Source organism: Ochotona princeps, chromosome 13, assembly GCF_030435755.1.
Source record: "Ochotona princeps isolate mOchPri1 chromosome 13, mOchPri1.hap1, whole genome shotgun sequence".
NCBI classification, from domain to species: Eukaryota; Metazoa; Chordata; class Mammalia; order Lagomorpha; family Ochotonidae; genus Ochotona; species Ochotona princeps.
The window spans coordinates 6,722,678-6,749,871 of NC_080844.1; the positions used below are offsets into that span (position 1 = coordinate 6,722,678).

The 27,194-nt window shown below is 51.5% G+C and overlaps 1 protein-coding gene across 2 annotated transcripts; it reads left to right on the forward strand.

Annotated features, from left to right (window-relative positions):
* Positions 1-365: 365 nt before the first annotated feature.
* Positions 366-26,646, forward strand: TMEM273 (transmembrane protein 273). 2 transcript variants are annotated; one of them, XM_058671910.1, is made up of 6 exons: positions 366-617; positions 19,694-19,747; positions 20,615-20,755; positions 21,264-21,297; positions 25,793-25,889; positions 26,526-26,612. In XM_058671910.1, the coding sequence occupies exons 1-5, from the start codon at positions 572-574 to the stop codon at positions 25,845-25,847; spliced, it is 330 nt and encodes a 109-aa protein (XP_058527893.1). In that variant the 5' UTR covers positions 366-571; the 3' UTR covers positions 25,848-25,889; positions 26,526-26,612. The 2 variants fall into 2 exon arrangements, with proteins under 2 accessions (XP_058527893.1, XP_058527894.1); XM_058671911.1 differs by lacking the exon at positions 25,793-25,889 and having other exon boundaries at positions 371-617; positions 26,526-26,646.
* The last annotated feature ends 548 nt before the right edge of the window (positions 26,647-27,194 follow it).

The window sequence follows — 27,194 nt, forward strand, 5'->3', positions numbered from 1 at the left end:
CCCTGATACTTCTATGCCACAAGTTTGCTTCACAAATCTATTGTGGTAGCTGTTGCAATTCTAGTGATTTCTTTGATAATTCCTATGTGCTTCATTGGCGACATTTAAAGCATTACTCTGAGAGACAGCAAGTCCCTGCTGCCCTAGGACTAGGAGGGGTGCATGGCACAGGAAGAGTGACAGGGTGGGACAATGAGCTGGGTGGGGGGTTACTCTCTGCTTCTGCTCCAGGGAGGGGCTGGAGCGCATTTAGGAAGACCGGTTTGGGCCGCACCTGCACCTCCTTCTCCTCTGAGACACACCAGCAGCATTCACACCCCAAGCATGCTGGGGTCTCTATGCTCTGTCGGGCAGGAGACACCGGGAGTGTGGGCCCTGAGGCCACACCAGCTCCCTTCCAGCACTTGGCCCTGAGGCCCTACCCTGACAGAAGGCTGAAAGGAACTAGCAGCTCCAGGCTGTGGCTTCCTTCCTCGTGGTCACGTGGGGCAGGCTGGCTCCTGTGCCCCGAGCCCGGGGGCCCACAGCTTCCTCTGCCAGCCCTGCCCAGAGCCAGGAACAAAGCAGCAGCATGGGCACAGGGAGTCCGATGCTCACGACCCTCCTCTTCTTGCTGGGTAAGTGAGGCACAGGGTGGCTGTTCTCTGGGCTGGAGCAGAAACCTGGTGGGGACCATCAGCTCAGAGAGGCTCGTCCTTACAAAAGGCACAGGGTGATTGACTTCTCTAGCTAGGATCAGTAGTGAGCAGTGCTCTGGCTTGTTTCATGTCAGATAGACTCATAGTCAGAACGAGCTTCGGGCTTGGGATCTAGAAATATCTAGAACATGGCTCTGTGGCCGACAAAAAAAAATGAGGGTCAGTATCCTGAATTTTCTGGATATCCGTCTCCTGGGTCCCAGTGGATGGTCAGGGATATAGAATGAGGACATGTTGTCTTGGGGTGGTCACTGTACTGGTAAAGGATAATGAGGGTGCTTGTGCCATGTACAGTGTGGTCCTAAAATGTCTGCCCGCCCCTCCCATTTTTAAAAATAGGCTCCAGGCTGCAGCACTGAAGGAAGGAGGCACAGCCAGGGCTAGCAGAAAGCAGAGGTCAGAGAGGTGGACGGGAGGCAAAGAAACCGAGAGATACACAGCTACCTTCAGTTCATGGGCTCATGGAATTCAAGGATTAGTTGGGTGCAAAAAGTTTTGAATCCCATGCCTAAGAGGGGTCTTCCAAAAGTTTGTAGAAATGCATATTGGACACATTGCCTCGCCAAGGCCTCTACATTCTTTGGTGCCTGCAGAAGCTCAGCTGCAAACTTTCCCTCACCTTTGTAGAGAACAAGGCTCAGGGAGAGGTCTGAAGATCCGGGTAAACCGAGATGGAGACGCTGATAAGAACTTTGCAAAAAACCCTTGCAAAAGCAACCGTGCTTTCTGAATAAGGTAAAAGATGTGCCCCAACCACACACAGCTGCACCTTCTCATGGCATGCCCTCGGCCAACCCTCAAAGGAAAGCAGTGTGGAACACGGTGGGCTTAACAGCCTGTACCATGGACACAGGCAAAGTTACTCTGGTGGGCAGGAAGGCTGTCTGGGGAATAACGGAAACCTTTGTTTCGGGGAGCTTGCCATGAGGTCGATTCCCATCAGTGTATACGTGGAATTGAGTTGCTGCAAATGGCCAGGAGGGGAGGGCGGAGACCAGCAAGCAGTGACAGAGAGAAGGCAGAGCAGAGACAAGGCGAGCCTGCCCAGGGGAGTGGCAGAAGAAAGATAATCTTGTTGAGAGGGTCCAGCATTGCGACACAATGAGTTAAACTACCACTTGCCACACTAGCATCTCATATGGGCGTTGGTTCAAGTTCCGGCTGTTCTGTTGCCCATCCAGCTCCCTGCCTATGTGCCTGGGAAAGAAGGAAATGGGTCCTTGTCACCCATGTGTGGAGACACAGGTGAAGCTCTTGGCGTTTGGCTTCTGCATGGCCCTGCTCTGGCTGCTGGACATTTGGACATATGTGCCAATGGACCAGAAAAAGCAAGTAAGTTGAACCCCAATGCCAAATGTGCACATTTTGGTTTTTCTTTTTAAAGATTTATTCTATTTGTTTGAAAGACAGAGTTATAGGATGGGGGGAGATAGAAAGAGAGAGATACTTCTTACACTAGTGGACTCCCCATCTAGCTGCAATGGTCAGCGTTGGGCCAGGTTGAAGCCAGGAGCTAGGAGTTTCTTCCAGGTCTCCCACATAGGTGTGGAAGTCCCAGGACTTGGGCTGTCCTCCGCTGCTTTTCCCAGGCCATGAGCAGGGAGCTGAATTGGAATTAGAGCAACCAGGACTCAAACTGGCACCCGAGTTGGTTGCTGGCATCTTTAGTTGTGGCTTAACCGACTACGCCTCAGCATAGATCCCAAATGTGTCCATTTTACGTACAGGTAGTTCATGAAGCATTCCGAACATTAAATCTACAAAGTGCTCCAGTTTGCAACCAGTAAAAGAAATAGCAACTTCTCAAGCGGCTCAATTGTTTCTGTGGTGCAGACGGCTCTGCTAAAACTGATGTTGGCTCATGCGTCCTCATAAGCAGTGGATGGCATTGTCTGTGTTCACGTTTGCTTCCTTGGCCAAGGGCACGGCTGGCCCGGCGGTGGCTCCGTGTGAGAGCTAGTGCCAATCCTTGCCCTCCACTCATCAGCCCTGGAGGACACGAGCCACATTCTCACCTACTCTGAACTCAGTGCTTCCACCTGCCGGACGGGAGTCACAGATAGACTTAGTCCAGATGCTAGCGAGAAAATTCCACCTGTTGGTGCCTTAGTAGCACTTGATGTGGTGTCTGACACATGTGGTGTCCCATTACTGCTGGATTTTGGGGGACTGTTTTGGAGCCAGTCTTCTCAGGGGGGTAGTTGGACACCATACACAGAAACCCCACCTCGAGGAACTAACAGAGGGAAGCTAATTCACCCCCATACTTCATAAGATGTTAGTGCAGCTACAACCACAGGGGAAGAAACTAACATTTCACACACACCGCAATACACATTGATGAAGAACACTGCTTTCCAGGAAGTGGCAGGAACAGAAAGTGGCCATATGCTAACTGTGATTATATCTGTAGCTGCCTGCCCATTGAAAGATGGACTGGCAGGAGACCCATTCAACAGCTCCGGGCACCTTCTATTTGTAGCAAATGGGGCATCTTCCACTGTCTCCATATTGAGTTTTATTTTTAATGATCATCATAGAATGATAATCCCAATAAATAAATTTCTGTACACACACGTGTGCGCACAAATAATAGTATGGAAACTTGTTGAAAGTTAGTACAGAGTGTATCTTTCCCTTAACTAGCTGGTGCAAGGCACGTTAAGAATTAAGCAGACTGCCTGGGAGGTAGGGAGACCAGGACGGTCTCCCACACAGAGGGTGTGGGAACTGCTGGAGAAGCTGGAGGGGACATGGGGACAGCCCTGCGGCTTCCAAGGCTCACAGGCATGAGCAGGTGACCCAGATCCAGGGTCCCCGGTTCCCCACAATGGAGAACCGTCAGAGGGAGCTATTTAAATGCTATAAACGCATACTTGAGAAACCTAGTGTGACGTTCTTGGCTCTTACACTCCGAACCGATGAAGATTAAAATGTGAATGTTCTCTTATTTGACGATCAGAAGCTTGATGGCTGTACCCACCAGGGAGATGGCATGCCGGCCGCGGAGGTGTTTGCTGCCTCTGTCTTGTCTCCCCAGGAAGGCAGGCAGGTTTGGGGTCTGCTCCATCTCTGACGGGCATGAACAAACCCACCATAGCGCCTCTCCCTCTGACCCAACACGGCTCTCAACCACTTAGAGATTGCTAAAGAAACACCATCACTTACCCATTGGTGCCTGCACTGCCCACCTGATGGGGCTGTTCTCGCCTCAGACCTGCCTGCCTGTGTTGGGATGAGCCATCCTGCACCCCCTCCTGCCTCGCAGCACCCACGCTGGCTGCTCTATTAGCTCATGCCCTAGAAGGCAGAGGCTGTGTCAGGCGGCTGTACATAGTTCTCCTTCTCCTGTATATGAATGGAACTTCCAAAAGTCCCTGGAAACGTGGAGTTCCAAGATGCTGACTTGGGTAGGAGAAGGTTTTGAAATATAGGCACAGTTTCCCAAATTGTACATTTTTCATGAACCCTTTGAAGCCCCTCAGACCGTGTGGATTCCAAAAAAAATTTTTTTTTTTTTGCTTGCATCAAAAGTAAACTGAATTCTAATTCTCCTTTTCAACAAACTTTCCGAGATTCCTTGACATTGCTGAATTGGCTCAGCACCAGGGTGTGGCTCCATCCGTCTCCCTACATGCTCAGTAAGCCTTTTTTTTTTTTTTAATAACTGTCATGTGTCTCAATTTTTGCTTATTGAAACGGTACAAGGCACCCCCTGGAAGCTTCCAGGTCGTGTGCGCCTAATCCCGTGCCAAGAATCATCATTTTCCCAATATTAACCAGATAACCAGTTTCTGATAAATTTCCCTTCACTGGTCACTTTCCCAAATTTAATTTGATTATTGATCTTTAGTGCCTATTTTCTGAACGTTAATTATGTGTCTGTGTGTTAAAACATCCTGTCTCAGGATGCTGTTTATCTTTCATCTTTGTTTTTCTGTCTTTTGTTTGCTACAAGTCTAAAACATCGTCAAATGTGATCCGTCTTTTGTTTTTGGTGTATTTGGTTCTCCTGCCGTGTCCAAGAAACAGTTTTTTGTTTTTTTTTTAACTTAAAAATGGTTGTATTGAGTTTGTTTGAAATATAGTTTTGTGTGTGGCCTCGAAAAAGAATCTAATTTTAATCTTTTTTTAAAAGATTTATTTATTTATGTACTTGAAAAGCAGAGTGAGAGAGATCTTCAACTGCTTGTCACTCTGCAAATGCAGACAATAGCCACGGAGCTGGGCCAGGCCGAAGCCAGGAGCCAGCATCACCGTCTGGTCTTCTACATAGGTGACGTGAGTGCAAGCACGCGGGCCATCGTTTGCTGCTTTCCCAGAGGCCTTAGCTGGGCCCAGGATGAGAAACAGAGCTGCCAGCACGGGCACACAGATCTGAGATCCTAGCTTCCCAGGCACTGGCTTAACCCTTTGTACCATGATGCTGGCCCTCAGTGTGCATATCTAATCTTCTGTTATAAGCTTATTTTCTTCAGATGATCGTAGTATCGTCATCACCTAGGGGAAATTCAGCATTGACCAAGTACTTTTTAGAATCTCTACTGAGGACCTTCTGGTACCTTCGGTAGACCCCATGTCATGCTCCACGGCTTTCGCTGTGCCTCCAGGACACAACCCGGTCTAGGGCAGGTCTGGCACAGGGTTACTTACCAAGTTGCCACCTCTGTAATCTGGAACACCTGCCAAGCCTTTGTCTTGCAACTTCCTGTCTGTAACTTCCTGTTCTACGGCTCCCTTTGCCACACAAAACCACCCTCAACTAGGGGTTTGCCTAATGACCAGGTTATCTATCTGACACCTACCTTGTGGCTGTCTTCCTCAGGCACTCGCCCTTGGAATGTGCGAGAAAGTCTGACGGCCTGTTAACAATGATGAAGCAAAACTTAAAACTACCTGTTAGACTATGTGCCTCTTATCATCTCAAAGAATTTGTTTGCTATGTCAGTACCAACCCACCATCAATGTTGCAATTTTACTTAAATATGGAACATTCCTGGAAATTTCCAGAGAGGTATGCCTCTTCCATCAGAAAAAAAAAGTCTGCGGTATAAAATATTCCTGCAGACTCTCATTTCAGCCTGAGTCTCAGCCATCTGTCTCCGCTTTAATGCTGTTGGAAAGCATCCATTGAAATCTATGTATTATTATAATCACGATAATAAAAGAAATACAATATCACTTTAATTACATTCCACCGCCTAAAACATTCTTCACAGAAGGCGCCAGAGTTATGGAAGAGAGCAGAGAAACCCCCCTCCCTCAATTTATAATGAAAAGATGGCAGAGGCCTGGGTAAAGAGAATTAAATTCGTTTTTATCTTACAAGTCAAAGTCATCACTTTATTCCTTGGCTCTCCGTCCCCGAGATCTTTTTAAAAATCTTTCCTGACAGCTTCCCCCCTGCTCCAAGTCTCTGCCAAGACGAAGCGTTAACATCCTGCGGTACTGGAACAACAACAGTGAGAAATTCTCTTTCTCGCTGTGAACGAGCAGTGGGGTGCACGAGCGACTTTCCAAAAGTCCGTGGACAGCGTAGTTAAAGCACAAGTTCATTTTGGGGAAAAAAAATCCTGGAAGGCGTGTCTGCTTGTTGTTTTTGATCTCTGGTGTGTTTTTTTTTTTTGTGTGTGTGTGTGTGTGGACTTTTTGAAGACCACACTCCACATAGATTGGAATGTGTTTGCACCAAAATGAACTGGTCTTTTAACTTTTTCTTTCGTGAACTTTCTGAGGTGCTCTTACATTGTTTTTCTTCTGCCACACAGGAAAGCATCCCCCCAAAATTTTAAAGAGTTTATTTATTTTTATTAGAAAGGCAGATTTTACAGACAAAAGGAGACATGGAGGTAGAAGGATTTCTTTCCACTGGGTTCACTCCCCAGATGGTCGCCATGGCTGGAGCTGAGCTGAGCTGATCTGAAACCAGGAGCCAGGACATTCTTCTGAGTCTCCCATGTGGGTACAGGGTCCTAATGACTTGGGCTGTCCTCTACTACTTTCCCAGGACACAAATAAAGAGTTGGATGGGAAGTGAAGCAGCCGTGATTAGAACAGGTGCCCATTTGGGATGCCAGCACTACAGGGTAGAGGATTAACCAACTCTGCACCACTGTGCTGGCCCTAGGCATCACAAATCTAATGAACACAAAGCAGGACTGATGTCCCAGGCTCTCTGGGCAAGTCACACGTTGGGACCCTGGGCAGGTGGGAGAAACTGCTGGACAGGGCAGGGGGTTGTTGCTTCACTTCCACCCACTCCCCTGGTCTGAAATATACCAGCTACAAGTATCTGCTCCTGGTCTTGGGCACTTAGCTCCTCGTCACAGGATTTCCCACAGGCCCAAAACGTTTTCTTTTAATAAAGAAGAGTTTACTGGTTTTTTTTTTCTTTCCTGAATCATTTTTCTGTCCCAAGTCCTAACTCCCTAAGAGTCTTCTTCTAAAATTCCTGTGGATTTGTGGTTTAAGCCTGGAGTTCAGGCTCAGATTGAGTTCATTTGTGTTTAAAACATGCATTCAGTTCTACGTTTCCCCCACCCTGCCCAGATTCCATAGGGAGCCGCTGGCTCTGGCACTATTATTGACAGCAAAAGCAAACAAACAAACTGGCCAGCCTTTATTGAACTGATATTGCTCTCTTTTTAAGAATCCCGTGATCATGTTCCACTTTGGGTTCTCATTTGTTTTTGTTTTTGTGGGCTTTTTTTTTTTAAAGATTTATTTATTTGTATTCAAACAGCATATTTACAGAGAACAGAGAGACCTTCCATCCCAGATGGGTGCAACAGTGAGAGCCGAGTTGATCTGGAGCCGGAGCTTCTTCCTGGTCCCCCACAAGGGTACAGGGACTCAAGGACTTAAGCCATCCTCCACTACTGTCCCAGGCCATCAGCAGGGAGCTGGATTGGAAGTGGGGCAGCTGGGACATGAACCAGTGACTGTATGGGACACTGGTGTTTATAGGTGGAGGATTAGCCAGCTACGCTATTACGCTGGCGCTGGATTCTCGTTTCTTTTCCAATGATGTGTGTCTAGTCCCTCGGCTGATAACATGCAGCCTGGGTTCCTGTGGCTATTTTATCTTTTGAGACGGTGAAGTGTCCCTTCCTGTTTAGTCTTAAAAAAAAAAAAACTCTTTAGCTGTCCTCATCTCTTCATCTTTCCATATAAATGTTAGAATAATCTCCTGCCTGTCAACAAAGAAACTCTCACTGGGTTTTAAGTTAAATATAGAGATCAAGTGGGGAAGATGTGATATCTTTAACATGTTGCATTTCCTGTGAATTTCACAGATATTTTCGGTAATTAGGATATTTTTGATCTCTGTTCAATGCTGTGGCCTTTTTGTATATGACAGCTGCATATATATAATCTGAAACTAAGTATTTAAGTATATGATGTCAAATTCCATTGTACTTAACATTTTTCTTTTTCTGAAATATTAATTTGAAAAGCAAAGCTACAGAAGGGGCAATGAGAGAGAGAGAGAGAGAGAGAGGGACAGATACACACAAAAAGACTTATTTCATCTACGGATTCACTACTCGATGGCTGCAAAGGCTGGAGCTGAACCGGAACAATGCCAAGTTCAACAACTCCATCTGGGTCTGCCATGTGGATGCAAAGACCCAAGCACCTGAGCCGTCACCTGCTGCCTTAGGCCAGGTGGGGCTGCGCTCCATAGGGACGGTGATGGTAAATGTGCTGTGACTCTCACAAGTTTGAAGATGATGCCTACTGGTGTAGATTCATCTGAGCTGATCCTGTTTAGGGTTTGATCCGTTTTCTGAATGTGTAAATTCAGACCTTTGGTTCAAGTTGGAAATTTTTCAGACATTCAGAAAAATTTGTTTCTGTCGCGTGTTCTTTCATCTCTTCTGCAACTCAAAGTGTTGCATTGTTATAATTCCACAGGATTCTGAAATTACTATTCTTTTGGAAATTCCATTTTCTCTCGGTTATTCGGTTTGGACCATTTTTACTTTTGTTTTTTTTTTTTTGGCTTCAATTTGTTTTTCTTTGTTCCACCATTTTGCTTTTGGGTGCATCAATGAAGTTTTCCTCTTAGTTATAGTGCTTTTTATTTCCAAGCTTTCCCTTGCTTCTATTATTTTATCTAGACTTTTTATGTCTTTGCTGAGATTTTTCTGATTTTCCAGTATCTTCATAATTGCTCACGGAAGCACTGTTTGCATTAGCTGCTTCAACATCTCTGTCTAATAATTCTAATATCTGGGTCATTTGGCTCCCCCACCCCCATGAATGGCAGGGCTCCCAGCACTTGAGCCATCATCTTCCTGCTTTCCCAGGTGCATTAGCAGGAAGCTGGCTCAGAAGCCTAGTAGCTAGGAGTCAAAAGAGCATTCTGATACTGGGATGTGGTGGCTTTTACAAGTGGCAGTGTGACTTGGTGTGTCACAACATCTGCCTCTTGTATTTACTTTCCACTGTGACTGTATTAGCTAGGAGCTTTCCTTTTGCTTCATGAGAGGAACAAGGAACAGTAAGACAGTTCCGTCTTGCCAGGAATGGAAGTCTGCCATGAATTGAGTTGGGGTATTGCTCCCAGAGGTGAGAAAGCCTGGGCTACAAATATCCTTTAGACACCTAAGGAAAAGAGCCTGCCCCAGGGGCAGTGCGGGGGGCAGTGTCTGGTCTTGAAGCCAAGCCCACCCGTCCCACAGACCAGCCAACTTCCATCAGTTCCCAAGCTATACCATACCAATCCTTCACTTATGTGCTGGCACTGCTTGAATGGCAGTGATTAAACCACCTGCCCATGCTGCTGGTAGGAGGAATCAGACGTACTCTCTCCTACTGAGGGGCATGAAAACAGACGAGCAGCTGGTACCCTCTGCCAGGAACCCAGATGCATTGATCACCATGCTGGGCAAACTCTCTGGTCATGTAGTCTAAGGGCCATTGCACAGGGGTTGGGGTGAAGTGCCTGAGACCCACAGGTTACCCCAGAGCACCATGACAAATGCACATCCAGAGCTTTGGTTTTGATCCAGCAAATACGAAATTTCCCCCTAAACTCTGCTGGGACAGAAGATAAATGAGTCAGGTTCTGCTTGAGGAAGTGACAGAGAGGGAGGCTAGCTGCAATGCTGAGTGTTCAATGAGATGAAGAAAGTACCAAGGGAAAAGGAGGAGATGCCCCACAGACGCAAACAGGGCTGTCCTGGAGGAGTCATACTGAGTGCGTTCTGATGCTGCTGCTGCCTGGCCAAAACCCTTTTGCAGCGGGGACCAAAGCATCTACTGTGTCACCAGGTGCTCTCTGTTCTGTCATGGGCTCCGTCTTGGCTCCTGCTCCCCAGCTCCACAGAACACCCACTGTCTCCTTGTCCAGCCTGGAGACTCCTTACATATCACCTGTATCCTCCTCCAGGGGTCATGAAGATGCTCCAGTTCCCTGCTGTCCCTGCTGGGGCCGGGGTGAAGGTAGCATGGAGTGCAGGGCGTGTGTATGCAAGATGAGGCTGACCTATGGATGTGGGATCTTGGAGGAGGAGGGTGTGGAAACCCCAAAGAGGACAGTGAATCTCCTGCACAGTCTGATCGACCTTGGAGAAAGGGCCCTGAAGCTATGTCCCAGCTGGCTGGGGCTAGGGAGATGGCCCAGGAGAAGGCTCCAGGCTGTGACACACTCGTTGTGTCCACTTTCCCAGAGGGAGCAGCTTCCGGCTACGTGTGTGACTGCGTGGGTGGTTCCCTTGTAGCTGCTGGCCAGCCCGTGCCCAGCTCCACCACCTGACAACACTGGACACAGCATGTGTGTGACAGCAACCTTGGCCAGCTCAGTGGAGCCATAGGGGCCTCCGTAGAAATTCACAGAGGGCCCCTGAATTGATTATGGGGTGCTAGGCACGCTGCAGATGAACCCCAGTAAGTAAGCCACAATGGCTCCTATTGAGATGCTTGGTCAGCACTGGACTGACCCAGGCTCTAGCCCCAGGTCTCATACTTCACCATGTGAGTCTCATTCCAGAAGAGGGTCACCGTGCACCGCAAGGGAAGCCCTGGCCAGGATCCTGGCTCCAGGCCCCACATGCCCACATATCTCCAAATGCAAAGACATTTGGAAAGTTCCAGAATCACGAATGGGCTCAGCACCCTCTGACCTGGGCCTCTGCTGCTGCAAGCGAAGACCACAGCAGTGAAGTTACAGACTGGTGGCCACTGGAGACCTGGGGAGGAAACAGAGATAGACTGAAATCCGTTTGTTGGCCCAGCTGGAGGTGGGGCTGGGCCAGGCCAAAGCCAGGAGCCTGCAGCTCCATCTGTATCGGCCACGTGAGTGGCAGGCCCAAGTGCTTGAGCCGTCCTCAACTGCCTTCCCCTGGTCAAGTAGCAGCAAGGAGCTGGATGGGGTCAGAGCAAGAACCCAGCAACCTGAGTCATCATCTCTTTGTGCACTCCACAGCAGGATGCTGAATTTGGGGGTGCAGCCAGAACCCCAGCCCAGGCACTCAATATGAGGTATGGGTGTCCCAAACAGAATTTTAACTGCTGCACTCAGGGCTCATTCATAGGGGCGTGGCTTTATTTCAGTCATCAGAGATGCTTCCTTCCTCAGTTTGGTGTTTCTACTAGAAAGGAAAGTGAGGACTTGGGGCAATGGCAAGGGGTGGGGCATACTCCTGGGCCAAGCCCCAGCCCCAGTCTTGGAGGATCCAGGGCCTGAAGGTGGCCTGGGCCAGATCTGGCTCTCTCCTGCTCTGTCCACCACAAGATCTCGGCACCCCTGGGCAGGGCTAGTTGGGGATGGGTGGGCAGTGTTTAGGACTGAGCTTGCCACTGTGTAAGGAAACCCTTGGTGTGGGGACTACAGGGACTTCAGGGGGATGGGTGCAGAGCCATGGTGTAGAAAAGAGAATGAAAAGGTAAGTTTGTTTGTAGGATGAAAATATTGACCTTAGTTCTGAAACCCCAGTCTTTGTGGAGCACTCAGTGTGTCCTGGGTTATGCAGACAGCAGGTGCCCTAGGGCAAACAGAAACAGCTGGCTTCTGGGTCAGCTCAGGGACTCTGGGGAGGCGTGGTGGTGTTGCTGTGTCCTCTGAAGGCGCATGGCCAGGCCAGCTGCCATCCCCCAGCCCCGCCCTGCTCCCTGGGAACACGTTCCCTCCCTCGCCGCGCCCCGCAGCCCCTCAGCCGGGTCCCCTGAGATCCCAGAGCAAAGCTTCACAGAGATTGAAGGGCCGTGTATGAATATTGCATGAATAATAATAACCCCACCACTTAGCGGTTATGCAACGCTTTCCTCTTGCACGATACTTTACCATCATTCATTAGTTATTCTGCACTGCTCCTAGCTCTCCGCTGCTCCCTGCCAAGGCAGACCGAGATACACCCTTGAAAATATACCTGCTTGGTCTGAGCACTGGTGGCCATGACCTGGGGGCGGGGGTGTCTCCAAGCAGGACTGGAAGCAATGGAGGCTGCACCTCTCTGTGACCTGAACGTTCCTCATCCGGCATCCCTTCCTGGTGTTCTCTGCTCCCCATGTCTCCCAGAGGCTCCCCATTGCCTCTGGGAGGGGCCGACTTTCTTGGAGAAGGTGGTCTCCAGCTGTCCTTGCTCTGTGCCTACTGGGGGTGGGGGGTAGGACCATACCAGGCCCAAGGCCACCTGCCCATGGGCAATGGGTTAGCAGAATGGAAACCTTTGTCCCTCTTCAATATCCTTCCCTTCCAGCCACCAGGTGGGGCCACAGGGATGTTTCAGACTCACCTTTCTTTCCAACATCTAGTTTCATATCTGGCCCTCCCTGGACAGCCCTTCCACCCCGTCCCCCTGCAAGACAGCCCCAAGACCAGCACCCCTGTGTCTCTTGCTCCTTGACACATGCAGCTTAGGGTACCCCCTGCTGGTCCCGATGCACCTAGGACCGCTGGGAAGCACACCACTCCCCCACCCTCCCACTTGCCGCCTTTGGAAAAACTCCCAAGGCTCAGAGCCCCTGCCCTGGTGCCACCCCGGGGGCCCAAGCTGGCTCCCAGCCTCCAGCCCCCTCCATTAGCCTGAAGAGCTATTGATCAGTTTGGCTTCTGTGAGCTGAGTGTTTTAATCCCAGTGTGTGAATCTTTAAGAATTAATTAGCAAAGATTGCTCAGGAAAACAAAGTGGGCACAAGCTTGGCTACCGTCTGGTCACCCCCTCCTCTCCCTTCCCCCATCATTATTGCTCTCCTCTTAATTATGCTTCTATTTCTGGAAGCCAGAAGCCCTCACCCAGGGGGACCCCCACAAGCTCCACCGGCCTCTCCCCCTGTCCAGTTGGCCTTCTGTGGCCTCCTGCTTTCCAGTTCCTGCCAGAGGTGGCCGTGACCTGACTGTATATCAGTGCCCGTCACTGCCTCTTCAGAGCCCTGAAGGCCTCAGATTGTGCCCAAGGTGACCTGGGAGTGAAGGACGGGATGCAGCGGCACCTGTAAGCAGATAGATTGGGAACCAAAGCAGATCCTTCCAACCCCAAGGAACTGTGGGCCGGCCAGGCTTGGCTACCACACCAAGGGCGTGTCTTGGGACTCTCCCTTTGGCTGGCCTGGCCTGCTTGCCTGCCACCATGCTGGATGTGTCTTGCACCGTTCCCTGGGTGTCCCAACCCTGATGAGCCTTGGTTTCCCCATTCCCCACCCCTCGCCCCAACAGACCTCCTGACTTTTTGCGTGTGCCTTTCCCTGTCTACCACATCGCTCCCTCCCTCCCCTCTGCCCCGTATCCATTGGCTCCCTCTGGTTCCTTTGCTTGTAATTTAATTCAGATTCCCTGCCCCGCAAAAGAAGCCTTGCGCTGGAAAGGAGACCTCACGCTCCCATTAGCCTTAGCTCTCCTGGTCAGTGGTGTCTGTGGACTTTCCTTGCCAGTAGGGGGCGTCCTGTGGATGGCATCCTTCACTCAAGTGTTCATTTTTTTCTCCACACTCCCTCCCCCAAGAAGGAGGGAAGAGTTCCCAAGGTCTGGGAGTCCACAGCTTCAATTCAGCTCCTTGCAGCCCCAGGGAGGGCTGCAAGCTCAGCACCCAGGAAGCAGACCTGCTTTTGAGCTCTGCACAGGCTCTGCCGGCACCCACAGCAGCCCCAGTTGGGAACAAACGCCCTTGGCTTCCACCTTGACTTTGAGGGCGGCTGACACTGCACGAGGCTCAGGATAATCTGCCAGAAGCCAGGAGCTCCAGGGAGTCCTCGCTATGCCTCGGGGTCTTCACCCCCTTATTCAGAGAGAGTTAACAGTGTCCCGTTTTCTTTCTCAGCCTTTCACAGGCTGGGGGCTGTACTGGGACTGCATGCTGTGGGCCTCCTGGGGAAGGCAGAGAGAGGCCAGCCAGGTCCCTCTGTGCAGCGCTGTCCCTGGGTTTGTTCCTCTGTGGCTCAGCTTGACTTGGCTCCTGAGCTTCCTATGACTCAGTGCTATCAACTTGATCTTGCCGCTCCCCGCCTCCTGGTTGCACGAGGAGCTCTCAGGCAACGACTGCCTATTCTGGATCCTCTTCTTCCACCTTTCCGCTGCATCTCCAAGCCTCGAGGCCTCTCCCGGGTCATCCTGAATGACTGATGTCTCCCAAGTAGGACCACGTGGCCAGGGTGATCCTGGTCTGGCAGAGGGCAGGAGGGACTCCCAGGGGAGTCTGGAAGGATGAGGAAGAACTTTCCACAGGGACTGCATGAACAACAACAGCATGTCCTAAGGCCAGGGGGAACGCAGCATTGCCTGACTTGTAGATCCCACTCTGGGGTATTCGAGGCTGTGCTGTGTAGCTCCTCATTTGAGCCCGACAACTGGGCACTTATTCCTGCCTCACCCACCTGATGCCAGCACCTGTCACCTGAGCTACTGGGATTCCCCCGAGTGCTGATAACAGCTGCTTAGCTCAGGCAAGAGGGAGAGAATGAAGCCGGCTTCTCACCAGAAGCAAGAGAGAGGGTGCTTGCAGGCACCGCTGGATTCAGGAGCCCAAAGCCCACCTTTGTAAGTCTTGGTTGCAGCAAGTCCCCTCAGACTCTCAGCTGTTCCCCAAGTCCCAGGACTGAGTCTTAATGGCCAGGATTGAAGCACTCACTCCCTCCTCCCAAACCCTATCTTCCCAACCCTCTCCACCAATCACTGTGGACAGGAAGAAGAAATATGTTAATTGAACAATGAGGTTCCCACTGGCATCCTGGTGTCAGTCCATGGAGGCATGCAGAGGTACTTCCCCAGAGGAAGAGCGAGCCATGGCAGGGCTGTCCCCCATGCCACAGGTGCCTGTTCAGATGCCCTCCTGTTGGCTGAGTCCTGGGGTCTGCAGGTCAGTGGGCAGCCCCAGGCCCCGTGCTACGCTGCTCCTGTGGTCCCCGCTTTGAGTCTTGCCTCTCGTCACCTCCTGTACATTCCTGCATGGAGGACGCGGAGGACGATGCGGGTTTGAGGTTCCCTGGTGTGTCCCCTGGGACTTGGTTCTCTAATGCTCACTGCCCAAGATGGGAATGGCTGGCGAAACCCCTTCCTCTAGCCAACAGCATTGTAGTCTGCGAGGCCCAAGTTCAGAGCAGCTCTGCAGTGTTGCCGAGTTCTGCGCTGAATGTGGCCAGGCCTCCCACCATTGATAAGCACTTATGGTGGCCTTGGGCCTATTTTTAGCTTGGATACTTATAGAACAACATGTGAGCACACGCATGCCTACAGGGCCACAACTGGGAGCCACACAGCCTGATTCTGCCCAAATAAGGATGGGTGGCCGAGAGTGCCAGCCCCCACCCACACCCACAAGGGCTGACCCAACAGGTGGACTTCATAGGGAGCTCGGTAGGCTCTCCATCAGTTGCATTCCAACAGACACAGAGGAGTGAGGCTGTGCTGAAAGTGTTGAAAACTTAGCTTGCTTCAAATCCCCTGGGTTCATAGGAAATAGTGTTGCCACCTTCCTTGGCTTCCTACAGGCCACTCATTCTCGCAGGAGGTTCTTTCCCTGGCAGCACCAGGTCCAAACCGGGCCTGGAGAAAAAGCACCAATTGTGAGTGCTCTGGTGCCCGTCACCAGCTTCCGTGTTTGGGGCTCGATTTAGCCAGTGGAGGCTGTGGAAACCTTGGAACATCCACAGCCCTAGCAGGTAGGCCCCTTGCTCTCGGCCCTGGCCAGCAGTGAAGCGCAGGTTCTCTCTAGCTCCTGGCTCCTGAGTCAGCTTGGAGAGTCCCCACACTAGGCTAAGCCCCAAGCCGACGATGGCCTCGGCGAGGCTGCGGGTCCCTGCGCAGCCACTTCACACTCTTCCCAAGTGTGTGTTCCTTTTTGCACGAGAGAATGTCAGCCCACAAAGCCCAAAGAGGTGGTGGCTGCTGTTACCTCATCTAGCACGGGGGTCTCATACCCACCGGAATACAGGGTGAGTGACGGGGGCACGCTGGATTCCTCTGGCCATGCTGAGATGTGCTCGGGCCAACCATCTAGTTCCGACTTTGCAGAGCAACCCCCTGGGGGATGTCTACAGCCCACCAGGGACTCGTGAACCCCCATGAGGAGGTAGGGGCAGGGTAAACAGAGTTGCTCTGCTGGGGATGGATTCTCAGCCAGGGGCGCCTGAGCTGTGGCCATGGCCATGATCCTGACCAGAGCTCAGACTCTGGGGCACTGTGGACTTCCCTCCCCGAGGAGGGGAAAGGCTGCCCCCGAGTGGCTGTCAGCTGGATCACAGGGACATTGCCTGCTGCCCTGCACGGCTTGGTGGTAGGCCCAGGTTTGTCTCCTGGACAATAGATCTCATTCAGGGCTAAATACGGGGGGGGGGGGGGGGGGGGCGGTGTCCCAGAGCAGGCAGGGCCTCAGAGGAACATAGCCTCCTCCCCATGGACTGGGGCAACAGGGAGGGACAGGCTGAACTGAGAGCCTGGGAGAGCATTCGTGGAGGGCTGGATTGATGAGGAAGGACAGCAGGGGTGAGGTGGGCCAGAACCAGGGGGCTCTTGCTGGGGAGGGAGGAGGGAGGGAGCCTTCCTCCTCTTTCTTTCTCCTCTCTTATACCAGTAGTTTGCGTGTTGGTCTCTGTGATTTCTGTCTCTCTGTCTCTCTCTGTCTCTCTCTGTCTCTCTCTGTCTCTCTCTCTCATCTCCCTCCTTCCTCTCTTCTGGTTTCATTTCAGTGAGCACAAAGTTCGCACGCGGTCAACTCCACGTGCACAGCCCTGGTCAGTGAGGGGCCGGAGCCCTGATGGGGATCAAGCAAGATGCCCACATATGAATGGGGCAGCTGACTCTGGGGAGCAGTCTGGTCCTAGTCCTGGTCCCCACCCCAACCCCTGTCTCCACCTGGTGATACAGAGAGCTGCAGAAAGGGCTCAGGGCAGGGCGAGGATGTAGTACATGACTCAGACCTGGGGGTCAGCCCCAGCTGGAATCTGGCTCTTGTCCATGCCCATCCCCATCTCTGGATCCCTTCCTCCTGCCTGCAGGAGCCTAACATGCCAAGATATCATAAAAGTTCAAATGAGGAAGCTTCCAGATTGGGCCACAGACAAGAGTGAACCACGTTTATGTGAGAGGGGAAGGAGAAGAGAGGCTGAATTCTGGGAAGGACCCATGATAAAACTAAGACTTGTAAATGTTTTTGATCAACACGCCCCCTCCTTCCCTAGGTAGGCCACCAGAAAATTCTAGAACTCTGTTAGCATGATCCTGCTCTACCATCAGAAACACACACACACCAGGAGAAAAGTTGGCCTCTACCGACCATGCCCATCGCCAGAGGCCTCCATGGCTGTGGGGAGGACAGCCACAAGGATGCTCACTGATGGTTACCACGGTAACCAGAAATGGGCAGAGTTTGCTTCCAACCCAACCCAGAAAGGACAGTGAAATTCTGGTGGACTCCTCAGGCTGTGAAACGACCGGTGCACCCATGAGAGGCACAAACCCACATCCCCCCACCAAAGAAGGGCCAAGGCGACCCCCGTTTCGACTTCCATGTCAAGGGGAGTTTAAAAGGCCCCTGCATGTCTCTTCAGCGCTAGGTGTTTCTCTGTAGCTCACTCCTTCACGTCTGTCTTTTCTGCTGCACGGGGAAGGGAAGCCCGCGACCGTGGCTCCCTCAATTAAAGGCCATCTAAATTCTTTTTATATATTCAGCTGAGTTATTCTTTCCCTGGTGGTCAGCAAATCTAACACTCACCACTTGGGAGGTCAGACACCTGCTGTGCCTCAGTCGGGCACAGCTGGCCACTCTTGGTCAAGTGGCCCCTGGTTTTTATCACAATCAGACTTGTGGGACTTCCTGTTTCTGCCTTGGCCCAGAAGTGTGGAGGGGAGATGCCATCACGGACCCCTCTCCTTGCCTGCCCAGCCCTTGGTATGAAGGTATGGGTGTCATACTTGTGCCCCTTTTATTGGCTATTTCTCTGTTGCTTCTGAGAGAGAGAGAGAGAGAGAGAGAGAGAGAGAGAGCGCTGCTGGTTTGTTTCCCAAATGACTGCAACAGCTGCGGCTGATCAAGCAGAAACCAGGAGCCAGGAACTTTATCCAGGTCTCCCTGCGGGTGGCCTAAGCACTTAGGCCACTTCCAAGGTTTTCCCAGGTGCATGAGCAGGGAGCTGGGTCAGCAGTGGAGCAGACAGGACTTGAACTGGTGCTTGTATGGGATGCCAGCATTTCAGACAGTTGCTTAACATGACATGCCACAATGTTGCTTCTAAACTTTTTAAAAAGATGGTATGTATTGATTTATTCGAAAGACAAAAAGAGGTTGTGTGTGTGAGAGAGAGCGAGGAAGTCTGGACCAAGCTGAAGTCGGGATCCAAGATCTCCATTCTGGCTTCCCACATGGGTGACAGGGGCCTGAGTACTTGGGCCATCTTTCATTGCCTTCACAGGCACATTGGGAGCTAACGTTGCAAGTAGATTAGACTGCAGTAACACAATGTCAATCCCTAAACTTGTCTATGTGTGTATATGTAGGCAAAAGCATTGATGCTATTTCAGACTCTAGGCACCCACTGGGGGTCTTGGGTCCCAGCTCCTGCAGACATGGTGGAGCTGGCAGCAGGACACGGCATGTGTCAGCCTGGTTAGGTCGTGTTTGTACAGGTGGGTTTCCAGGGCTGTAGCAGCAGGCACCTGGGCTCACGCTCTAGCCCTGCTGTGTCCTATGTCCCTGGCTCTGCAGGACACACTGTCCTCTTCCTCACTCTTCCAGCTCCTCATTTATCCACTGGTGACAATGGCAGTGCCTGCCTCTCTGAGTTGTGGCTGTGAATGCCAAACATGTGAATGCCAGGACTGCACCTGCTGGCGATGTCGCACAAAGGTGGTGGCTGATCGGCACATACCTTCCTCTTCCAGGCTCAAAGCTAGTTTACCACTGGTGTCCAAGCTCCAGATGGAGGTGTGAGAACCCTGTGTAACCAGGCTGCAGTACCACTGCCAACCATTCATTCAGCAGGTGCTTGACACCTTGTATGCTCCAGGATCTGTCCCGGGTGCTGACAACTCTTGCAGGGGAGTTCAACAACAAGACATACCTAGGGGCCAGCATTGGATACTGTGACGCAGTGGGTAAAGCTGCCACCTGTAATGCTGCCATCCCATGGGGTGCCAGTTCGAGTCTCAGATGCTCCACTTCTGAGCCACCTCCCTCCTAACGCACCTGGGGAGGCAGCAGAAGATGGTCTAAGTGTATGGGTCCCTGAATCCGCATGGGAGACCTGGATGAAACTCCTGGCTCCTGGCTGCCATGTGGCCCAGTACTAGTTGTTGCCACTATCTGGCAAGTAAATCAACGAATGGAAGATTCTTTCTCTCTGTAACTCTTGCAAAACAAATAAATAAATACATCTTTTTTAAAAAGCAAAACCAGAAAGAAGATGCATCCAGCAACCAAAAAACTAATAAGCTCCTAGTAGACTTCTTGGCATTTGGGTTTGGCCAGTGGCCTCCCTCCCAGCCCTGGGCAGCTCTGTCCAGCTCAGTGGGGCCAGACGTGTACGTGTCTTACCAGGTCCCGGGCATTGTGTCTTTGTAGATGTCGGAAATGCTCAAGTGCTGACAGCAGGCAAGTCCGCGGGAACTGAAATCGGTAGGTGACTGCACAGGCAGGTGTATGTGGTTGGGGGGGAGAGTGTGGTGGGGAGGCGGAGTTGGATGCAGGCACCCTGAGGGCCAGGCTCACCTCCAGCCCTGCCTGAGTGGCTCCCAACAGTATCTTGGAAACAGGGTGTCCTCAACGGGAACATGAGACATCAGAGCCATCCTTTCCTGGCCTCTGGGCCCAGCTGGACAGCTCCAGCGCCCATGGGACCTACTGCAGCTGGGAGACCCTGGTTAGCAGGCACTGCAGTGCTCCCATGCCTCTTGCCTGTGCCTCCAGCCCCCTGCAGTGCCAGCTCCTCCTCACCTGGGGCTTATCTCACCAGCAAGGTACAGTCTGTCCCCTCCTCTGAGAAGGTCCTGTTCCCCCAGGACTCCCACATCAGCCCAGCCCTGAATTCCTGAGGGGGTATCAGGGTGTGGTCTTTGTCCATTTCTTTTTTCCCCATATGGCTGCAGACCAGTTCCTCCAAGATGAGAGAGTCTTCTGTCTTTGCCTTGGGACTCACCAAAAAACAGGCCATGGACAAATGCACAATAAACAGCTAAATAAAGGGATGCTGGAGAAGTGGGTCACTCACCACCCAGGCCTGGAGTGGTCGGATCCTCTCTGGGTAGAGTTCCCATGCCTCAGGGCACCAAGTCTGGCATTCTAGAAAGACAAGGGCAGGATAGGGACAAAGGGCTTTGGAGCACACAGAGGTTCCCAGAAGAGTAGCCCTTGGCAGGTGGCAGTGAAGGACATAAGACCCCCATGTGTGACTTGGGTTGCATAGAAGGAGTTGTAGCAGACTTGCACGGGGAAAGGGATGGGACGGTGTTGAAGTCAGGTGTTCAACTCCACTTCGTACTGCAGACTTCAAGTATGCCATCATTGGGACCGCCGTGGGTGTGGCCATCTCAGCTGCCTTCCTGGCCCTGAAGATCTGTGTCATCAGGAAACAACTGTTGGAGAGCGACTCCTCGGATGGCAGAAGTGCACCCTTGGGCAGCAGTGGTATGGGCCTCCAAGGGCCACCGACTGGGGATGAGTGGAACCTAGTTGTGTGCTGGGTAGCCCCACTGGGCAAACCCCACAGCACTGGCTGCAGAGATAGTGAACTCACAAGTTCAAGACCGGTGAGCTGGAGACTGAGAAGCAGCGCAGGGGCCCCGATGCGCATGGAGGCTCCACTATGCACAGGAATTTCTCCCTTCACACTTGGCATGGCCACAAATACAGGTCTCTGAGCGCATGGCTGCTAGACCCTGCTGTCTCGAGGGCATCAGGAAGTGGGGGTACAGCTGGAGGATGCCAGAGGTCACTCTAGCGAGTACCCAGCCCTGCTCATGTTTGGGGTTAATAAGTAGGCTCAGGGTGGGACTTGGAAGCTTCAAAGGAAGGGGGCAGAGCAATGCCCGAGGTGGGTGGCTCTAGCCATCTCCCACTTGTCTTGCCAGGGCATGGGGTGGGCAGCAGCATGATCACATACCCTCCTTCCTAACACCCTGCTCTTTCTGTTCAGACACGGCCGCATGGAAGAAGAGGAGAACAGCGAGGTAAGGTTGCTGCAGCCTGGTTCGTAAAAGGGGTGCGTCTTCCTCTGTCTTTGCCATTGACTCTATTGTCTGTCCTCTGGGGCCTTCCCATTTCCGGGGGACTCGAACGCACCCCTCAGCCCTGTCCTCCCTGTTTCCCCTTCCTCGCGCTGTCAGCAGGTGTCGCAAGAGTGAGTGTTGCAGGTTACAGTCATCGAGGGTTGGAGCCGGCCTCCTCGGACCCTGGGTTGGAGCCACTCCCATCTTGAGCCTTTCAGTGCAGACCCCAAAGCTCCGGCCACAACCCATTCGTGCGGCTGCACCCGGTCTGCCCCAGGCTATTCTGCATGGGCAGCCTGCCACCAACTTTCTGCACCTGCTGCTTTCAAGCCTGTGGAATGCTCTTTGCCCAGTTGGCTGCAAGCCTTGCCCCTCGTTTCCTTCACATCAGTTTCCAGGCCGCCATTTCATGTCCCTTGGCCTGTCCACCTCCCCCCACCAGCCATCATTCTCATCTCCTTACCAGCATTTGTTTTTTTCCGAGTCCATTCTGCTCTTCGGCATTCCTAACTGATTCGTCAGCTTCATTTCTGAGCGCTCCCCGTGACCTCTGCCACCCTTAACAATCTTAACCCCTTGGGGGCTGAATCTTTCTTCTTGTCCCAGTTAGCCAGGGTCAGGGCAGCTACTCATGATGGGAAGAGGGGAGTCAGTGAATGAGTGGGTGTGAGGATGTGGGCTAGGTGCCGAAGAGCGAGGACAGGCTCTCTCGCTCTACACGCAGGTCACAGGCAGTGGCTGCATGCGGAAGCCACGTCCCAGGAGGGCTATGGCAGGAACTTGTGCCTTGGGGGTGCAGAGAGGAGCTTTGCCAGCTGGGAAGCAGGAGGTGTCTGATCGTGGGTGAGCCTGGGTCTGGGATGTGTGTGCAAGCTGGTGCAAATGCTGACACAGGCAGAGGGAACCTTGGGGCCTATAAGAAAGCATGGGAAATTGCAGAACCATTCATCCAACAGGTTGGCTATGTGGCAGGTGCAAATGCTTTATGCGAGTGTGTGGAGAGCAGAGTGGGAGCAGACTCAGTTCTACTGGGTAGTTTCCAAGAACCCGAATAATCCTTTCCTGAAACATCTGATCAACCATTGACAAAGTCCAGGCAGGGATGGAGGGACCTCTTTTTTTTTTTTTTTTTTTTTTTTCACTGTAGGCACAGGCAGAAAAAAGCCCAGGTGTGGATACAGGGACACAAACAGACCTGCTGGAAGGCTCTGCTGAGTCAGAGATGGCCAAATATGGACGCTTCTGGACTGTTTGGAAACCTCAAGGCTTTAAGGGGCCATGTGCATAATACAGGACCCTGGGTTGGCTAGGTTGGCTCTTCCACAGTAAACACTTGAAAGTTTAGTGCAGGGATGGGAAGAGCTGCAGAAGACTGGCAGCTGAAGAGAGGAAGGGAAAAGAAGTGAAGGATGGGGGAGAGAGGTGAGTGCCTGGGAGGCCAGGGCTGGGTGGGAGAAGGCACCTACCCCAGGGTGCCAACAGCTGCTCTTAGGAGATGTCCTGCCAGAGCCCCTCTATAAATGGGGGACCCTTACGAGAAGGGAAGCGCAGTTCAAGTTTCCAAAATTAGCACCAAATGGAGTGGAGAGGAAGTCAGGCCCAGAGGAAAAGGCTAAGTGTGAGCCACCGCTCTCCTGGAGCAGAGCTCAGCATCCCCTCCATGGCTCCATGGGCGCCCTGTTGTCCCGCGGGCTGAACCTTAGCTTCTCTAGGAGTGCGGGGCTGCGTGGGCTCACTTGTAGCAAAAGGAGAGGAGGCAGTGGCTGCTCTGTACAGCCAGGGTTCTCTGGCATAGCTTCCCTCCTCACCCTGGCAGTGCAGGACAGCAGGAATTGCTAAACCTTGGCTAACCAGAACCTGCGCCAGGGCCACTAAGAGAACTGTGGCTGGATTTACAGGGATTATGGCGGGGGGGGGGGGGGATGGGGTTTTAATCGAAGGAGCGAGCGTTCAATTTGTTTGTTTACTCAGATTTTTTTTTTCAATGGCTGATCTGACCCTTAGGCATTGTGATCCGTTTGATTTAAAAAAAAAAAAAAAAAGAAGAAGAAGAAGAAGTAGAATCCCAAGCATCTCTGTCTTCAGACTAGCTGCTTGTTAAGGTGTTGGGGGCTCAGAGTGGGCAAAGCTTATCTACAGCTGGGGGCTGTAGAGGTGGATGGCGTCTTGGACCCCACAGCTGGATCAACCGCATTGCTAGGAAAGACGTTCTGTCCATTGAGTTCGTGGCAATCACAGCACCACCGTCCACTCCATAGCTCTTGAGTCTCTTAGCCCATGCTGAATCCAGGGCGGCAGCCCTCCGGCCAAGCCATGAAGATCCTCCTCTCCCCGATGGCTTCCCCACCCAGGCTCAGGCAGTCTCCTGCCTTCTCTCTTTCCTTTGGGAAACACTCGGCAAATACACAGAAAGAATGTGGGAGCAGTGCTGTAGTGTGTTTGTGTGTTTGTGTGAGTCTATGAGCATGTGTGTGCATGCGTGTTGTGTGTGTGTCCTTCTCCCAGGCTACACTGGGCTCTGGTCTCCTTTACTTTCTCCCTGTCTAGTTTTGGGAGGCCTATGGCCTTGTAAGCCAGTGTAGGTCTCACAGTTACGTCCCGTCCCTCCGAGGTACAGCCCCTCTGTTCTTGTTCCTGTGGTCAGAGCTGAAGCACCTGAACAAGCCCGTTCCGTGCTCCGGATCTGCCTGATTGGCTAATGCAGTGGTGACAGTGTATGCTTTTTCTTTCATTGTATCCTGAGACATAATTGGCCAGGCCAGCTCACTGATGGAGCCATTTTATTTGTTGGCTTGCTGAAAGATGCTGCTGTCAGCTCTTTATTTTGTAGAGAGTCAAACTTTCTCCTCCATGACCACCACTTTTAAATTAGCAAATAATTCAAGGGCAGGCTCTGGGGAACCGTGGCACTAGCCCGATCCTCAGCAATTTCTCACTCAGTGCTTCCACAGCCATTTGCCATCACTGTTGAAATCATGTATTTCCATTGGTGACTACAAAATATCGAGTTCTTAATCCTAGCATTCATTCTGCACCTCTTAGCTGGGTTCTTCTGCAGGAAAAAATAATAATAATAGGGCTGGCCAACTGAAGCCAGGAGCCAGCAGCTTCTTCCAGGTCTCTGACATGGGTGCAGGGGCCCAAAGACCTGAGCCGTCTTCCTCTGCTTTCCCAAACCATAAGCAGGGAGCTGGATGGGAAGTGGAGCAGCTGGGACACAAACTGGTGCCCATATGGGATCCTGATACTTGGAGTTGGGAGGATTAGCCTGCCATGCTGGCCCCTGAATGACAACTTCTCTTGCATATTAACAATTTTTTATAAAATTAAGAACGTTTATATATTTGTACGTATATATGTGTGTTTATATATTTATATGTGTATATATATGTATCCAAGCATGCCTGTATATAGATTTTCTAGTGTTTGTGTGATTTCATGTTTTATGCGTAGCTGGAGTGTCTGTGGGCTGCCTGCGAGTGTCTGCGTGTGGGTTCCGTGCTCTAGCCTCTGGGGACAGGTGCCCCGGTCCACATACCCACACTGAGCTTCCCTCTGGGACTGCATTCCTGCTCTTCTCGCCCAACTGTTTGTGCATATCTATTTTTCCACATGCATTTCAGCACCAACCTCAGAACCTTTCTATGGAAACAAATGTGGTATTTTTATAGGCTGCCTTACCTTCACATAGGAAATCGAAGATGATCGGCATCTTTATGATGCTAAGTGATCTTCCAAGAAGACAGGACTTTTTTTTTGCAAGCTTATTTTTTGTATATTTAAGGAGAATTTCCAGCTTTTACTCTTACAGGGATCTCATTTCTTTGGTCCTTATTCAGTTATTAGCACTCTTAAATTTTTTGAAAGCAGATTTTCACAGAGACGGAGGGACAGAGAGGTCTTCCATCCACTGATTCATACCCCAGCTGAAGCTGGTTCACTCCAAAGCCAGGAACCAGGAGCTTCTTCAGGTCTCCCACACGGGTGCAGGGTCCCAAGGCTTTGGGCCGTTCTCGACTGCTTTCCCAGGCCACAAGCAGGGAGCTGGATGGAAAGCGGAGCAGCTGGGACTCGAATCAGCACCTATATAGGATAGCACTGCTTACAAGGTGGATGACTAACCAATTGAGCCATAACATTGGGCCCCTCTACAGTGCGTTTCAAACACTGGGAAGAGTGCAGAATTTGGTCAGAAGTCTTTTCTGCAATAGCAGGCGTTAATTCATCCTGGAGTTGTCCTAGGTTAACCAGAGTACATAGGCACCCTTGCTATTTGTTTCGGTTTGTTTTTCTCCTTTTCCATGTGTCCTTGCTAATCTATGTAATTTTCACAAGATGTGGCAAAAGATTTAAACATCTCAGCTGCCATATTCAGATAGTGTTCAAAACTCACTCTTCCCTGAGACCAGCTGGCCTCAGCTTTTCTCATGGACGCTTCTCTTGTCCCATCGCTCAGCTGTTGCTTCCTGTCTGTCCTGGGGAGATGGCAGACACCTGGGGCTCCTGGCTGACTGTACTCCAGGAATGGCAAGAACAATTCTACAGCCTCCATTGTGAGTTGACAAAGCAGGGCTGATCATACCCACACATGATGTTGCTGTGTTGCTGCAGTGTCCACGTGAACGAACGTGGTCTCATATCCACCACTGTTGTTGAGGCTCTGTGCTGAAAACAGTCACTCTCTCCCCAGCTTCCGGTCCCAGTTTCTGCATGTAGGGGTCTAGTTTCATCCTTTTCTTCTGTGTTTCCTCTTTTAAAAATGCATCCATGCTGCTCCTCCCTAGCATCAAAGCTCGGGCATGAAGTATGGCACAGGCTTCTCTCTGTAACATACAAGGTTGACTTACCCGGTTACATGTCATCTGCCACATGGACCAACCCTGTGGCAGTTGCCCAATCTGTGCAAACTTTTCAACTACAGAAAGGGACCCTTCTACCCCGGACCTCCTCCCTGTGTGCCCATCCCCCTCAAGGACGAACTGCTTCCCCTCGTGTCATTCAGGTGGATGAAGATTTGGGGTTCAGTGGCTAGCAGGAAGCACCAGGAAGCGCCCTGCCCGACTGGGATCTGTCGGTGAATTTCTTTGTGTCGCTTAGTTGTGGGACACTAGCCCAAGTACCTGTGGTGATGTGTCACTGCGTGGTTGCCCTGTCTGTTAAGACTTGCAGGTAATTCTTTTCCTTTCCAGAAATGCACAAGTGATTGAGTTGTGAGCAAGCAGCTGTCGGGAAGGATACAGCAATCTTGACACCTGCTCGTGGTCACCATCGTCAGATATTTTGAATTCAAGCAGCCAAGGTTGGCAGTGGATTCAATACGGGGGCGGGGGTGCAAATAATGGATGAGAAAGGAGAGGGCTCTGCTGAAGGGAAGTGCTGCCCCATCTTCACACTTCTCGGGGAAGTGTGAGCACCTCAGCCAACACTAAAAAAAGGTGAGGAGCAATTTCCTCTCAGCCTGACACCCCGCCCCCGGGCTGGAGCTGCTCACGCGGCTGCACTAGTACCGTGTCAATGTCAGGGGCATCAAATCCACCTGGCTGCTATCACGCCTGCATCCCACGTTGCCTGAGTCCCGCTGCCTGCCCACAGAAAGACCCTGGGAGACAACGATGATGGCTTAAACAATTAAGGTCTTGCCATCCAAGTGGGAGACCTGGATTGAGTTCCTGGCTCCCAGCTTTGGCCTTGGCCAAGCCCCAGCTGTTGTGGGCACTTGGGGAATGAACTATGGGCTAGAAGTGCTTGCTTGCTCTTTTTCTTTTTCTTTCTCTCTCTCTCTCAAAAAGAATGAAATAAAAGAAACCATCCACCTGATTGGCTTGGCATCACATTCTATCAGCAATCACGCAGCATTT